At 45.2% G+C, this 16,883-nt stretch overlaps 2 protein-coding genes across 8 annotated transcripts in view; one reads left to right on the top strand and one right to left on the bottom strand.

The window, feature by feature from the left end:
- Positions 1-1,186: 1,186 nt before the first annotated feature.
- On the bottom strand, positions 1,187-12,693 carry TXNDC9 (thioredoxin domain containing 9). Of its 5 annotated transcripts, none has more exons than XM_055702160.1 (5): positions 12,584-12,693; positions 10,263-10,479; positions 7,913-8,031; positions 5,754-6,008; positions 1,187-2,799 (listed from the first exon to the last, which is right to left on the bottom strand). In XM_055702160.1, the coding sequence occupies exons 2-5, from the start codon at positions 10,449-10,451 to the stop codon at positions 2,682-2,684; spliced, it is 681 nt and encodes a 226-aa protein (XP_055558135.1). In that variant the 5' UTR covers positions 10,452-10,479; positions 12,584-12,693; the 3' UTR covers positions 1,187-2,681. The 5 variants fall into 5 exon arrangements, with proteins under 5 accessions (XP_055558135.1, XP_055558134.1, XP_055558137.1 ...); XM_055702159.1 differs by lacking the exon at positions 12,584-12,693 and adding an exon at positions 12,171-12,238; XM_055702162.1 differs by lacking the exon at positions 12,584-12,693 and adding an exon at positions 12,217-12,228.
- A 26-nt stretch (positions 12,694-12,719) lies between these two features.
- Positions 12,720-16,883, top strand: part of EIF5B (eukaryotic translation initiation factor 5B) — a 39,240-nt gene continuing 35,076 nt past the window's right edge. Inside the window, exon 1 of one of the 3 annotated variants that reach the window (XM_055702157.1) lies at positions 12,720-12,896. Coding sequence is in view for 1 of the 3 variants with exons in the window: in XM_055702155.1 (XP_055558130.1) it covers positions 14,640-14,674 (35 nt within the window). In the remaining 2 variants the exon portion in view is untranslated. Of the gene's footprint in view, positions 12,897-13,290; positions 13,502-14,536; positions 14,675-16,883 lie in introns of those variants that run through there. The other 2 variants (XM_055702158.1, XM_055702155.1) reach the window with 2 other exon arrangements.

Raw genomic sequence — 16,883 nt, 5'->3', positions numbered from 1 at the left:
GAACCTTATTAAGTCATGTCCTTATATATACGGTCTGTCTGCTGTAAGCAATTAATCGCATGCAACCTGCATCCTTTCTAGATACTGCACATCATCATCATCTTCTCATCTATCAGCCATGCTGCCACTCATTCGCTGTTGACAGCGTTAACTTTGTGCTTTTCAAGCCTGCACACCTGACACGTTTGAGCTGGTGATCTCTGTATCGTTTACACTTCTAGCTTGCTGACGCAGGTCTTATTACCGTGGACACTTCATTATTTAATCTGCACTGCAAAAGCACTGAGCTCTCTTGCAGAAGAGTAATTTGCTTCTCACTACTCAAATTAGAAGAATTTTCCAGTTCTTAAGAGAATTTTTAACTTTCATCCAAAATAAAATTCTTGGATTTGGATTGTTCATCTCAAAGTAATATGCAGATCAGGAATGGAGACCAAGAGGACCGTTTGAAGATGCTTTTAATCTATATTCAGGACAGGAAATGCAGAAAGCAGACATGAAAGCAAAGACTTGAAGCAGACTCATCTATGAGGCTGCTGCTTCACAATAAATTTAAACTTATAGCACAAAGTGTCTCAACTTCCCCTTTCACCCAAACCACACATTCCTTTAAACTCCTTGGATCAGCACTGGAGCACGTGTGGCCATATTACAAGCCAAACGAAGGAAGAGGTCCAACTGAAGATTAACCTAGAAAAAAATCAGCATCTTACACGAAACCACAGACTCTGACCAGGATTTGCATTGAGTTTGTAATGGGACTATTCACACACGGAACTGAATAACCTCGAACAACGCACCATGCTGGAATCCTGACAAGCCCACATGTGTTTCCACACAGGACGCCAACTACCTTAGACATGATTTTCTACTTCCACAGCCTATTCAACATAACTAGTACTCAGAGATTAAGTCCTGCTAAGCCATTCTTAAAAATACAGCTGGAACATTGGTTTCCTAAATCAAATTTCATGCAACTGGATGAAAAAAACCTACAAAAACAACAAACATTTTCTAGCGCATTTAGAGAGTTTGTGTATTAAAAAGGAGATCAACTCAAAGCAAGCTTACTTTATGCTTCTAGTAGATCAACAGGCAGCTATCTTAAGCTGATTGCCCTCTCAAAGTGATGTTGTAATGCTAGACTGAACTGTATGTAGTTTGCTAGAAATCCAGAAACAGCACATGCAACTTTCTGATGGACTTTATTAAAAGAAAAAATGATTAACCCACAGCACCTAGACCACGTTATTCGAAAGGATGCAAACGTCAATGTTAGAATTAAAATAATTTTATTTCAATGTACATGAACAGAAATAAAATATAATTTTTTAAACTTACTTACAGAGATATATTGCTGGGCTGGCCCAAGGCAGCTAGACTGACTAGACCCACTTCACTGCTTTCTGGACCAACTGGATTCAAAGTACTACCTCAAAAGGGTCCTTCAGCACAAAGCAAACTATTTTTTTGTTTTTGAAAACTAGAAGAAGACTCATCAACTCTTCACCTAGCCAGAAATTTTAGTGTGTTCCAAGGAAGATCCCCCTTGAAAATTCTGTCCATTACTGAAGAACAGTACACAGCATGTGGCACTATATCTAAAATTAATGGATCAAGGTTTCTCCCAAATACTCTATTCTATTCTACTCTCTTGTACAAAGCATCTGCTATAAAATCCACACATTCAAACCCACAGAATTACACAAACGCATGACCAAGGCTGTTTTCAATATCCTTGTTGCTATGTGTATTACCTGCTGTATCAGCTTTAACATGCAGTGTACATACGTGGTAAAAGGGCATTTCTCTTGACCATCTTATCTTAGAATTCGCAGAAATTACAATTGTTTTTACAACTTATAGTGCAATGTAGTTGTTATTCAGTGTCATAATATGGCACCATAAGATAAGCAATAATTTGTTAAAATGCACAATTCCTCTACTAATAATTTTGTGGTGCTTAACTGATATTATAAGTAGTAATAAATTTAAAAAGACAACTGGAAGAGGAGGTGATAGCAAAAAACCTTTTAAAAAACTGTTTATCACCTCCTTTACTAAAGAAAATTAGAAAAAAAAGCAGAGCTGTCAGATTCAAGGAAAACAACAGGAAGTAGTTCTTCACACAACACAGTTAAACTGTGGACTCCTTGCCATAAGATTTGGATGCTAGGATACTATGAGGATTTAAAGAGATTATTCTTCCACAATTTTAACCAGCAAATGCTCTCAGATACAGAGTTCCCCAATCCACAGACTGCTTAAAGTATAATCCGGGGAAGCATTGCTATCTGCTCACTCTGTTATAACTCTTCCTTGCGCACCTGCTTTTGGCCACTGAGACTGGATGCTGGGCCAGAGGGACCTTTGGTCTGACTTGGTACAGTTGCTTTAACAGTTACTTCAAAACACTTCACAAACTTATACTCAAGACAAAGTTCATCGTATGCCATGTTATTTAGTTAGAAGGACTCAGACCTTTAAATTACAAATGACTTCCAAAAGAGGAAAAAGAAAACTTAAGCTTTTTTCTGCTATGACTCAGTTGTATAAAACTGTATAGAAAAATGCGCATTATGTGCAGATGTAATGAAAAGCAGTAAGCTTTATAAAAAACATTCTTAGAAATGTACCAAGCATAAACAAAAGATGATTTACAAATACATTTAGCTGTTCTTCTAGTCATCATCAGAATCTGAATCATATTTCTTTCCTCTGATGGTCTTCTTATCCAACTTCATAAAGCTTGTTCCAAATTTCTTTTGACTTTGAAAAGGTGGGTCCATCAAGTTTCCACTAGAGGAAAAGAGTAAGACATGTTGATTAAAGCCATATTCGTGCAGACAAGCAGCAGCATCTCTAACTACCTATCTCTCCAGAAAAACACTGTAAAAGAACACAACCCCTGCTCACTAAAGCCACTCTAAGTAGCATTGCGGTGTTGCCTAGCACAGCATATCCTGGAGAACTGTAGTTAAGATAGGAGTACAAGTGTAAACAGCACCTGTGAGTGGAGCTCTAGAGAAAAACTGTCTGAGAGGGCTTTTGCTGCAAACTAACCACGCTAAAGACAACCATCTGTCAGATTCAACAGTAACCAGTGAATTACAGAGATTTTTCCAAACCAACAAGGAGTCAGAAATACAAAAGCAGCCAAAATTTTGTAACAGGGACTTTGGAATAGAAACAGATGCATCAAAACTGGGTTTTGTACTTCCAGAAGTCACCGTATACTTCTCTGCAAAGGCCAGGCAGTGCAGCTTCCCCATCAGACGCTGCACTCTCGAGGGACTCACGCCTCTATGTGCATGTCTGACCCTGCAGGGGGTTTCTCAGCACCCATGTAGGTCCATGGGTTGTTGAGAACAGCAGGTGTTCACACAAAGCTGGAGCAACCATACCTCCTACAGCAGGGGTGCGCAAGGAGAGGAATCCCCTCCCCTTGCTCAGAAAAGGGTGTGTGTGCTTTCACTCATGTGACCTGTGAAGGCGGTTTGCCTCAGTGAACAAGCAATTAGAAACTTCTGAAATTAGCTATAGAAGGGTGTTTAAAAATTTGTAGGTATTAACACTTTATAAATAACATTTTGCCAATATTGATCCTAAATGTACAGTTCAGTGACTGCCAGTTAATTACATGTCAGTAATAAGTCAACACACCACTTCAATACTGATTTTGGTCAAACAATGTGACCTGAACAATTCCTTCCGTAAATACGGTACATCCTTTCATCATCTTCTGTCCTGCAGGCTGAAGGAAAAGAACTGTTTCAAGGCTCTCAGGATGACTATCTCGTTTTCAGGAACTCCACAGAGAAGGACATTACATTCAGGGCAGTGTGGAAATGCAAAGCTTGTACATAAATGGATGTATCCTGGAATGGATCTCCTGGGCTGTGCAGATATGGTGGCTCCTTCTGCAAAGCCAGGGTACCAAACTTAGGATCTGGCAAGATGAACAAAGAATGAAAGAACTCCTGCACTCCACAAGAAGCTGGGAAGGGAACACACAGTACTAGTAAAGTAAGAAGTAAAATTACGCTGTAGGCCAATGTACTAACACTTAGCAAATTCAATGCAGCTTGGTACAACTCCACTGAAAGATTTTTCCCATGAAAGGCTGTTGCTGTCTAGAATTTATATCCAAGCTGTCTTTGACTCCTCTGCATATTTGCTTCTTACTGAAATGGGAAGTGGGTATGTTACCGATTAGTTAATAAGTTAAAATCGATTGATTCTATTTGATTAATTAATTGATTTTATAAAATCATATAATAGAGTTAAAATGTAGAAGGCTAAGAAAAAAAAAATTATAGGAAACTTGCATATACGCAATAAGAGACGTTATGGAATCTTTTGTACGTCTTGTACCAAGGCTAGAAGAAGGGCCTGGAACTATTGTAATAACTCTAGGGTTGGAAGGTTCCATTGTATTTAACCAGTCTTCTGTACGCAGAGGTGCATTGAAATGTCAGAATATGAGATTAATGGGAACTGGGGAGAGTCGACTGGAACAGCTTATAGGTGCCTGCCAAGAAACTGTGAACTTTAGTAAAAAGGTAATTCCGGCAGGGGGAGATCGCGACCACCGACTCATATACCACCTACCCAAATTGTACCCTAGACCCATTTCTAGACCTTTCTAAGCTTTGCTGCGCATAATCGGATATAGGAGGAGAGTATGTAAATGATTTACGGGAAATGTGATGATTATGTATGAATAATTAATGAATATGTATGAATAAGTTCTATATATGGGATCTGATTATGGGACTTGGTGTGCGTTGATCGTGAGAGGACTCGCTCACGCACCCGGCCGTCAATAAAGAAGTGTCTGCTTATCTACATCACATTGGTGTCGATAAGTTCTTCATTCCGAGATTTCGGTAACAGGTATTACCACTTGTTTTGAATTATAAATTTTAATTTCAGATGTTTCAACAGCTTCTTTGCCTTTAAGATACAACGACACTTCTTGCCAAAATTTGGAAATTAAGAGATTGAAATAAATTCAGATAATGAAGTTTAAAATAAAAAAACCCACCAAACCCCAAAGACATTCAAAACAAAGAGCAACCTAAAAAGATAAAGGTGATGTTTTAGCCATGCTAGAAAGCACAGCAGAAAGTTCTGGTAAATGATTCTCTTGTAAAGTTAGGCTATTGTGATGAGAGTTACCTTCTACTGCCTTCTGTCCTGTAGTCTTAAATGTGGGATTTATGGTGCTACACAAATAGTTTATCTGCACTTCTGCAACTTATTTTCACTTTTTGTACTGTTCACTGAAAAAAAATCCATAGTGATGTATGTAATATGGACTTAGATGCAGTTTAAGGATGACTTGCTGAGTTTTCTCTGAAGTGGACTAAAAATGCTCAAACTTTACTGCATTGCAACTGTGACATCTAAGCACCTACAGCTTCTATAGTTGATTTAGAAAGGATTACATTAGATGCACAGAGAGGCCATATCAAAGCAGCGTAGCTACTCTATACGCCTCACAACAAGAACTGTTTATTTTTATTACTGTACAAAAAGGACAACGCAACGCTCACCGTAATGTCTCAATACTTTGACAAAGAGATACTCTTCCTTCCTTTGCCAAAGTACACAGATTAAGTAACTGTATTAAACCCTCACGTGCCTTAAGCATACACTGATAAGCCAAAGTCAAACTTTTACAGATTCTCCTAAGCGTGTTCTCCTTGTACTGTATCTGAAAATAAAACAATCACAAAACAATTAATTACCTGTAATTAATTATATCTGCACAGCCTAATCTCCATTCTAAGGTCTCTGTAGTGAAATCATCAGTATTACCGAGATCAGTAAAGCCCACAACATAGTCTTGTGTTTTTCCATCTTTTACTAGTGCTAGAGTGGGAATTACTTTGATGCGCAGTCTCTCACACAAGAAAGGAGATTTTTCAGCATTTAATTTCAAGAATTTTGTCTCAATGTGCTTTTTTGCCAATACAGTTAAATGTTTGTCCATTATTTGGCACCTGTGGAAAAAAACCAAAACATACAGTGTTAGAATCAGTAAGATGAAGAATACATATTTTAGAGAAAGTTTAAAAGGAACAGTAAAGAGCTAGTTCTATCATGTTAACTCCTCAGATATGACCTTTGTAATTAAGAATTTTGTTTCAAGAGAAACTGTGTCTCAAAGGTAGCTGGATCTAATGGCTAATAGAATAACAGCCTGAAGCACCTTACTGTACAATCATACCGTCAATTTCTCTAATTACTCCCACATACACCTGAAAGCCTCTCTCATTTCTTGAGGCATTTATTGATGAAACTTCCCTCTGGCTTCTGTTGTTCCTGCTCTAGCTTCACTGCCTGTCAGCTAGGAAAATTTCTGTATAACGATCTTCACATCTACAGAAAAGTACTCTCAACATGTTACAGCGTTTGTTTTTTTCAGTCACTACCTCCATAACTGAGATTCAGTAACTCACTGTACAGAAAAAAAACCCACAAGTTGTTTGCACAGACTGCTTCAGCAGTACTACAGGCAAAAAAACTTCACTCTTCTGCTGCAATGGAATAGAGTGAACATACAATTATTGTTTCTCAGCTGAGGGACAGTGACATGAACTACTCAAAATACTTGTCAGCGGCAAAGATTTGTGGACTTGTCACTTGCAATCTCAACTTTCTGGATTGTCGTCTTTAAGAGGTTTGGCTTAGCTGCATGAACTCTGTGATGTGACCATCCTTTAACTCAAGGAGAGCCGAGCAGATCAAAAAGCTGGAGTGGGCAAGGATGAAAGCAACTTGATACTGTGCTTGGTAAACCCGACACACTAGCTTCAAGCTGGTTGTCAGCATGACACATTTTGCCAACAACTTCCTCTAAAGTGCTTTTTCCTATCTGAGTCTACAGACTCTGTTGGTTCAACAAACAAGAACTAAACTACCCAAACCTGTTCTGAGCTACTTTATTTGTAGCGACAATCTTTCAGATTCTTTAAGGAAAAGCTAGCTAAATACAACCACCTCAGATATTTCTGAAACTTAAAACATTTAACTTAGAAAATGTAAGATCAGATACCTCACTGCATAATCCAGCATTGACCTCTTCCAATTCCTCACATTGAGGCTGTCTCCATTTATATTCCATAAACTAGGGAAGATAACATCTTGGGGGAAAAACACCCCAATCAACCAAAACCAGGATAACCGCCTCTTCAACAAACTACTCTACTTTGCAATTGTATTTTAACATAAGATAATGAAATAGACCCACTGGGGAACAGCCTATAACCCACAACTTCTGAAATTCTTCCAGGGTACTGGGAGATCTTATTTTAGGCTTCTGTTCTGACTCAGGACATATTCTCAGATCTAGATGTCTCATACCCTAAAAAAATCACATAATCACAAAGGCACAGACACAAAGGGAAAGCAGCTGCAATCGGTATCCACAGATCCTTTCAAAGCAAAAGGTTAAACTGTAAAGATGCCTAGACAAGTTTTTGTTTATATTTTAATTTTTGTTTGCCAGAACCATCCAGAATATCTCTGTATGAAAGTGCTTAAGTGATCTTTTTGAAATGCTGATCCTCCATGGTCACTACGTTCACAGACCTGGCTCCCTCAACCTAAATCAATAACAAAAGATAGCACTCTCAAATATTGGCAAAAAAGTTACACATTTATATTCTAATCAACTATGTAACAGAGTATTAATTGCTGTCAAATCATGCTCAGATTAACTAGAATGGAAAAAAATATTTTAAAAAATCAAATGTCTTGAGAAGGGAGCGAGATTTGGAAAATGAAGGAATTTGAATAGTTCTAAAAATGCCTACTTGTGGGATTTGAAAGAACAAAGGAACATGTCTGGTTTTGTAGGCATCTATAAACAAAAGGTTTCTTAAGCACAGCTTATTTACCATACCTGAACGTTGTATCTCTATAGAAATGGCAAATCACGTTTTTACTTTCTTTGACTTCTTGGAAAAAGTCTCTCTCACTTGGGATTTCTCTGTATTCTCCATGTCCTTTTGAAAGCCACTCCTAGCGGAAAACATAAAAGGAAATAATTAGTATGGAGTTTGTTAGTCCTGCAAGCTCTAGAGCTTTTAAGAAAAATTAAGGAGGGGGCCTGTAGTGGAAACCCATTTCACACAGTAACAGAAGGAGGAACAAATTACTTCCTCCCCTTTAGTTCAGTTTTCAAAATACACAAATCCCACTAGGCTAGACAATACTTTTGGGTTGCCTCTTTCTCAACAACAGACAGGTGGTTGAGCAGTAAGGCTACCTTATTTGGAAATACAAAACTTGTACAGAGCTGCATAAATTTCTGCAGTGCACCCTCTCAGTAAGACTAGACTAGTTCAAAGAGAACACCAACGACAGAAAATTCCCAGCATTTGAAAACTGCTAATTGACAGCTTGGGCTCTCTAAAAGGTTTTTGTACAATCAAAGAACTCTTGTCTAAAACTGATATCAAGTCATTACATGTGTTAAAAAGTAGATTTCTTCTACTTTTTCCCTCTACGAAAAAACCCTATTAACTCACCTGTAAGAGATGATATTTATCTATCAAACATACACTGAAGGTATCATAATATGAGCCAGGCTTCCAGAACACAGATGCATACCATCAGTCATAAAGTGCACAGAGAAACTGAATTTCACAAGCTAAAATTTACTCGCAACTTCAAAACCTGCCTGATTAAATGTGCAAATACAGTTTAGAAACAGCTAATTGTTTAGATTTTCAACAAATGCACTTAAATAAAACCCCAGCTTCTACAATACTAACAGTTAATTGTAGTGTATTAAAACAGTACAGACTAAGCTAAACGATTATAACTAGTGCAATATGACAGAATTCGACAAAAAACTAGTTTCTGGTGGGGTGGGGCCAGAAATTAGATAAATCACTGTTCTTGATCTTCCAGTTTTGTCTTAGCAGAGTGGGGGTGGGGGGAAAGAAAGAAAAAGATTTTCAAGCAAACCAAAATACTCTGTAAGCTACATTAGGATAGGACAAAGAACTTCCTGAATATTGTACAGATCAAAAATGCACAGAAGTGTAAGCACATGAAGGAGTCATTATGATGCAAATCAAGAACTGACTTATCCTTCACAGTGGGTATGCATTAATTCCCCTCTGCCCAATCCTATTCCAGGATAGTGTGGCAGCATACTCCTTTTACTGAGTAGCATCCTACTTCAAATTTGCGTTTGAAAAACACGTAAGAGTGACTTGAGATCAACAGACATGAACAAGTTTTCACAGAAGAACTACCACATGTTCACATCCAAGAACATCCAAGTAGTATGACTTCTGAAAAAGGAAAACACTAGAATCAAATATAAACTGAACTTCTGAAGACAAGCAAATAGCGTGCCACTTTCTCTACTTCTGTGTTCAGAGAATCAAAGTTGCTAACCGTGCCATGACATTTCACCACATTCCTGTCTCAAAGCATGACATTAGCTTTTATGGGTTCCACCATAGACAGAGCATCTCCTTTTGACTCAGTTGTCTGCCCCCCAACCCAGTCTATTTCTTTGTTTACATTTGCTTAGACAGAGCAAGCTAAGAAACCTGTGGCTTCCATACTCATAATTCAGGTCTCACACCATATGTTACCAAAATTTTGGTGAGAACTACATTCAGAGTGACTTTTTGGGGAGCATAAAGACCACAATTTACCATGAGGTATCAGGGACCAAAGCAGCACTTCTTTCCTGCAAGAAGAAATGAGCAGTTGTACAAAGACAACATCTTATTGGGTTTGGAGTGGGACAAAGGATTCCACCCCAGGAACAAGGAGAGACCCTGTATCGTTCTACAAAATAGCTTAAGAGAACAGCATGCATCACTTACATGCCATAAATAACAATCTCCAGAATTCAGAAGCTTAAGGACCCTAAAGGCTTACGATTATGTTGCCTACAAGGCTTATACTTCCAGATAGCAATGTTCAGTGAATATGGACATGTTCAAATCTTTGTATGAGACTCTTTATCCTATTCTTACTGTAAACAATCACAGAGGTCCTTCTCTCCTCCTGTTAAAAAAACACAAAGCATGCACACATGGACAGACACTTGCTTCCCTGGATAATTTAAAATTACTAAGTACAGAAAGGTGAGGAAGAAGAAAAGAAAAAACCACAAACCAACAAACCACCCCAAAACACTTAGGTCACATAGACAATTTCCCTAGGGTCTCCAAAAAGTCTATTACACTGTACACATCAGGAGTTTATACTACTACAGGAATTACTTGTTTCTGCTGCTGAGCCTTTTTTAGTGCCTCAAGCCTCCTTTGTTTAAGGCGTTCCAACTCATCTTCATCCATCTGGTCCAGCTTCTGCATTTCAGCATCCAGATGTTCTTCCACAACCTTGGTAGTCTGAAGTATTTCATTCTCCAGAACTTTTTGAAGTATTTCAACAGAGGTATCGGCAGCCATCTTTAACTAGAAAGTGAGCTCTTCAGAGCTGTGGAAATAGCGAGACATAGAATTAACATTTATACAAACAATTAAAAGCCTGACCTCTTTTACTTGCAGTTCACACTGGACAGAAACAAAATGCTATGCTATTTAAAGAGAACAGTAGATAGGTCTTTTCTGTATTGCAGCCCCCCTTGGAGAATACTTTCACAATGAACACGGATGGCAACAAAGATACCAGTCAAGTCCTATTCTCTTAACTCCAAAGGTAGGTGTTGAAAGTGCACAGAAACTTGAAATGACTTGTAAAGTCATTTGAAACTTGAAATGACTTGTAATGGGATATTAAAGTGTGCATTCAAAAATGAAGTAAAATTCACCAGTTCCAAAGGAATGCTCATCCTGAGCCAGATCCGCATACCTTTAATAAATATTCTGCAACTAGAAGATGCAATGGAAAGCTCCAAGCTGCTGGGAAGAGGTACAAGATGTCTCAGAACAAGTCTAAGCAATACCCAGTATGTAAGCTTCTGCCAGCAGTTGAAATTCAATTACTTTAAGTACTTGACGGATATTACTACATTTAAATCTGAATTAACACTCTTCTCAGGTAAAAGAAAGACAAGGCACTCAAGAGCAAATGCTTTAGGCCAATACACTGCTTAAGTTAGTACCAGAAAACTGCTATTGCAAACACTGCCCTATGGCGGCCAGCGAAATTATTTAAAAAAACCCAACAAACCACTACTTAATTGCTGTGTAAAAAAACAAACCTGAAATAATTTTATGTAAAATTCTCCCTGCCCAAACACTTCGAAAGGCACAAAATACTGTGATTGGGGTGCAGGAAGAGCTGGAGCAACATAATTGATTGTTCTCCCCAATAAACTTACATTACAAAAAACTAGCACTGTAACGAGTGAGTTTTGAAACAGGGACAGTGCGCGATATCACCCTAATCAGATTCTCAGCCTGCACGCTACTGATCTAATGTGCTGTATGTGGGGTTCAGGGTATGGCTGGCTGTATTTCAAAGCAGCCACACTGCCAGTGCCATTGGCTTTGTAAACACCTTGCATACAGAGGCAAGAAAGCATTGTAAGTAGCAATGGGCAAAGTACCAAGACCAAGGCAGCACTCCAAGTGTAATGTGACATCAGCAGTGCAAAGCCCGCTGCCACACACCCCTCGTGTCACAGCCACGCTCGCTGACCTGCAGCACCTTGCCCTGCGTCCCGCTACCCGAAGCTGCTGACTACAAAGTCACCGTTTTCTACCCCCCTTCCCCCTACTGCCAAAGGGCGTAAGACCCTCGCAGATCAAGGGCCACTCGGTCTTCAGGGGACAGAGGGACCCCTGCCCAGCCGAGGCAAAGGGAGGGCTGTCCTCCAAGCAAGCAGGAAAACGGGAAATCAACCCCAGCCAGTCCCCGCCACAGCCGGAGACCCCCAGAGGACTCCCGGCTCCCCACGACACCGAAGCCCGGGTGCCAACAACCGCCTCCTACGTAGCGGGGCACCTACACCCCAGGCCCACTCCCGGGGGACTCGGCCCTGCTGACGAGGCCGCGGTACGGTCCCGCTCCGCCCGGGAGGGTCCCAGAGGGCCTGTCCGCCGGCTGCGGGGCGGAGGCGGCACACCGCGCAGGCGCCGCTGTGGGGCCGCTAACAGACAACGGCCACCAGCCCGCCCGCTCCCCCAGCCCGCTCCTGGCGAGCTCTCCAGGAACGGTCTCACCTCGTACCGGCCGCGCCGCGCCCCGCCGCTCGCCACCGGCACTCGCCCCGCCGCTGCCCCGCCACCGCCCGCCCCGCCACCACCCGCCCCGCCCGCCTGGCAAGCCGGCCGCGCCCCACCAACGTCTCGCGAGAGCCGCGGCGGGGCGGGGCCGGCTGCCGCGTGCGCGCGCAGGGCTCCCCGGCGCGTTCATTGGCCGGGGGCGGTGGGCGCGTCCCCGCGGCGGCCAGCGCGCATGCGCGGCGCCGGGTGGTTGCCGCACGGGCGGCAGGGGGGTGGGCGCGTGGGGGTCCTCTCCCCTTCCGCGCTGCAGCCCCGCCCCGCAGGGATTGCTGCTGCTCGGGCGCGCTGCCCGCCCCCGTCCTGCCCCGCTGCAGCCGCGCTCCTCCCGCCGTGCGCGGCCCTTGCTTCACCCTTCCCCGACCCGCCGGCCGGGCGCGGCCGGACTGCGGCGCAGCTCCGCTTCGGGCCGCGGGCCTCCCGCCGCCGCGCTGCTCCGGGCGGGGCCTGGCAGCCAGGGGGCGTGTCCCGCCCCGCCCCTTCCCTCACCTCAGCGTGCGGGCGCGGGGGCCGCCGGCGGCAGCTGGGGGGGCTCGCTGCCGCCTCTCCGGGGACTCCTTCTGGGGGTTGGGCGTGTGAGGCCGAGCCCCCCACGGGGAGTCGGGGCGCGGCGGGGACGTAACGGCCGGGAGCTGCGGGGCCGGCCCCCTGGAGCGATGCCGTGAGGTAAGGGCGGCCCGCGCGGCGCCTCGGCGGGGGCAGGCGGGGCTAGCGGGGGCCGGGCTGCGGCGCGGGTCGGCCAGGCCGCTCCGGCAGTCGCGCTGAGAAGACGGCTGCCTGAAGCAGCCGGGGCTTGTCTTGTTGCTCTTGCCCGTGCGCTTGAAGATCCACAGGTTTAAATAATGGGATATTAAAGTGTGTTTTCAAAAAACCCAAAGTGTTCTGCTTTCTTGTTTCCTGGAAATGTGACTCTTCGGTACCGAAGTGCGCTGGTGATGAGGGTGGGGTGGGAAGATAAACGTGGCTTTATCTGCAGTCGGCTGGGAGAGGCTGATAAGGGCTGACAGCTGTATAAAGGCAGAGGGAGGTAGGAAGTGAGGATTTTAGGCTCGTGAAGGAAGATGGAGGTGGTGGTCCTGAGGCTGAAAGATAAAAGAGAACAGTAAGGCTTGCTCAGCCCGCAAAAGGAGTTACTGTAACGAGGGGGGTGACAACAACGGAAAACGTGCAGCTCTCAAAGCACATGAAGTAGCCCGATGCCTGTGATCCCTGTGATTGTTGTTATCCCTGCTCCATCTTGCTTTGCACTGGAGCAACGTGACTGTGAGGAGGTGGGTTTGCACCTGAGAGCCCCACTGCCATAATACACAGCGTTTGCTGCCTGTAACTGCCGTATTTCTGTGAATGTCGGCTGTCTTCTGCCCCACTGCAGCAGTATCCAGGCTCTCCTGTGAGAGGGTGCAGCACCCTTTTCAGCAGTCGTGCTGCAAGACTTCTTGGAGGGGAGAGGGTGAAAAAACTTTGTACGCTTAGAAAATTTGGCAAGAGAAGAAAATACCGTATTTTTAATATTGCTGCCCGGCAGCCAAACTTCCTGCAGGGGAACCTCTTGTGGTTCATTATTGAGCTGAGTTTGTTTGTTGCTTCTGCACTGAGTGGTACCCAACCCTGTCCCCCGGTTTTGGTGGGAGGCCAGCCACCACGGAGTCAGATGGCAGATTTTTGTGGTGTACTCTCACCTCCGGTGGGGAGAAGTGCTGGGGGTGAAGGCCCAGCAGAGCCCCGCCAAGGGCTGGGGAGTGCAGCTTATGGCCAAAGGCGAACCGGGCAGTGCTCACCGACACGGCCCGCACCTCCGTTCCTGCCCGGTCGCCATGCTGCCGCCGTGCACCCGAAAAGCTTTCCCCTGAACCTCTCCGCTGCCCCACTTTGACCTAGCTGTCCCATTCGCCTCCGGATGAAAGCTCTCCACACGCGTTTATTTTGGCTGTTTGCTGCGGGTTTTGTGGCCGAACGGGCTACGACCCTGCCAGCAGTTCTGGGCCTCTACGCGGCTCTCTGGGGAGGCAGGCGGAGTGGAGGGAAGCTGCGGCCTTGGCGCGTCGCTTAGGCGTTCTCCAGGGCTGCCCGAGGGCCACGCTGATGGACACAAGGCCGATTTCAAGAGGCCGGTGGCCGCGACCCCCCCGAGACTAGCCGTGTCCCCGCCCCGGGCCGCGGCGCAGCGCCGCCTGCTCCCCCTCCGGCCGCCGGGAGGCGCCAGCGCGCAGAGGCGCTGCCCGGCCGGCGCCGTGGCCGCCGCTCGTCGCGTGCCGGCGCGGGGCAGGCCGGGGCGGCGGGGGGCGGGGCGTGCGCGTGCGCGGCGCGCGGCGGGGCGGGCGGCGGGGGCGGCTTTCTACCATATGCGCGGGGCTGCGCGCGGGCGGCCGGGTAGCGCTGAGGCGGGGGACGGGCGCCGGGGCCGCCGCCATGGGCAAGAAGCAGAAGAACAAGAGCGAGGACAGGTAAGGGCGGGCGGCGGGCCCCTCGTCTCGCCCCCTGCCCCGGGCGCTGACAGCGGTGCCGAGCGCCGGTGCCGCGGCGCTGAGTCAGGCCCTGCCGGGGCTCGCGGCCTCCTAGCAGGCAGCGGGCGGGCGGGGCGCGCTAGGCCCGGCCCGGCGGTGCGGAAGGCCCGGCCGTACCGCTGGCCCTGGGGGGCGGCTCGGGCTGCGCTGCGGGCCCAGCCGGCGCTGGAGGCCCGAGGAGACGGCGGCCGCGGGCCGGGCGGCGGGGGGCGGCTGGGTGTCCGGCGGGCGCCGGCAGGAGACACTCGGCCGCTGGTGCTGGAGCGGCTGCGTTGGTGCCGCCGTCTCCGCGCTCCCCAGAGAGGCGCTGCCCTCCGCCTGGCCCGGCGCCGCGGGGAGCTGGTCCGGGAGCTAGCAGTGCCGGGCGGCCGCTGCTTGTGAACACAGATCTCTACTACCGGCTGGAAATAGCTACTTCTTCAGTTGTATTGTCTGCAGTGGTTTTTTTTTGTTATTTTGGTGTTCGGTTATTTTTTTTAATGGGAGACAGTGCTGTAGGTCACACTGTAACTTAAGTGATTGTGCATGTTTAATAAACGCCGATGTTACATAGTGGTTGGAGGATATGGGGATCGATTCTACATTATGAGCATATCATCTTGGATACTGCCCCATCTGTGGACTTTTTTTGTGTGTAAGAAATTCTTATAATGGCAGCTATATTAACCATATGGAACACTGACTGAATATACATGCTAGCAGGAGAGAACATATTGTTGCTTGTCACTATAAAATAATAAATGCAAAGTTACGATCAGTTTGGAGAGTGTTTTTAGTTGTTAATACTGACAAGGAGTTAAATGAAAACTGATATCTTAAAACACGTATGAATGAGAAACTACAACTTTTTTCCCTTACCTCGAGTCCTTTCTGTGCTTATCCCTTAGTAATAGGTTCTGTCTGCAAAGGTACCCTCATCATCTGGCGGTCTTGGTTCTAGCTGATACCCCTGGGAATGTCAAAGATTAACTCCTGTGAACAGAAACATTAAGTGTGTCTGTTATGAAAATACTCCCTATGATGGGTACTTCACAAAATATTTCTTCTCTAAACATTTTGTACTACCTGCATGTGGATTGCATTAAGGTGTTGATGTTAGTGACTTAAGGCTGTTACCCTTTACCAGGTGCGTGTAAACTGTTATATTTTCTGTGGTCCTTTCTGGATGATGAGTATTTTGCTAGTATTTTGCTCATCTGACTATTTTTCTTCACACCTTTTGCCATACCGTGTATGCTGCTTTGTAGTGTCTGTTGTTATCAGCTTGTTTCATGGGTTGTATTTCACAGGTATATCTTGGGAGCAGCTCTGGCCAGGAGATCACTCAGGTGTGGTTTGAGAAGCGGAAAGGGTTGGATCTTTGTGCTGTAAAGGAAAGAAGACGTAGTGCTCATCTCTGTACCTGGTGTGGTAGATGATAGTATCATGCAGAAGCCTTTGGGTACTGAAGCACTGCTGCTTGGGGCCCTTCCAGTGACAGTGGCTGGTGTGCAGGGGACATTTCGAGAGTCTTGGTGCCTACTAGATACCTTGTTCTCTTTGGGTATCTCTGCATGTATTTCTGTGTGTCTGTTAATTACTGAGCATGGGCCTCTCACGGGTGCTGTGTGCAAAATCTCATTTGTGTCTAAGAAGTGGAAGCATACCTTAAAAGAGAGGCCAAGAATTTACTGTTAGAATAATTGACATCTTCAGAGCCTAATGATTGTTAATTCAGATCTAATTGTTACAAGACCCAGAAAGAATAATAATGCAGTTATGCTCGCTATCTCACTGCTGCTCTAAGTCCTAAGATCAGGGGTTTCATCCTGGTGGTGATGAGCTGTTACGGAGCGTTGTCAGCATCAGGTGTCCTTCACGAGGAGCAATATGATTGTTTGAGTTGATGGTTTCATCTTCCTTGCTCAAGAATCCACTTGAGATCATTTATATATGCTTGCTAATGTGTTTATGTGCCTTGCTCTTCATTGGTTTGCAGCTGTGTTACATCCAAATATGTAAACGGCACTGTATATTAGATACTATTTATTTCTTGTTTGTTATCCCTAAACCCAGTTTTGTCCAGGTCTGCATTTCTGTTAGCCAACCAGTGGTGAGTTGTGGGCTGTCCAGTGCCAAGTCTTATACAAGCCATCTCTGTTTTTTACGT

This window comes from Falco cherrug, chromosome 2 (assembly GCF_023634085.1).
Source record: "Falco cherrug isolate bFalChe1 chromosome 2, bFalChe1.pri, whole genome shotgun sequence".
Taxonomy (NCBI): domain Eukaryota; kingdom Metazoa; phylum Chordata; class Aves; order Falconiformes; family Falconidae; genus Falco; species Falco cherrug.
The sequence above is the reverse complement of the archived record's forward strand: the minus strand, read 5'-3'. Positions and strand labels throughout refer to the sequence as shown.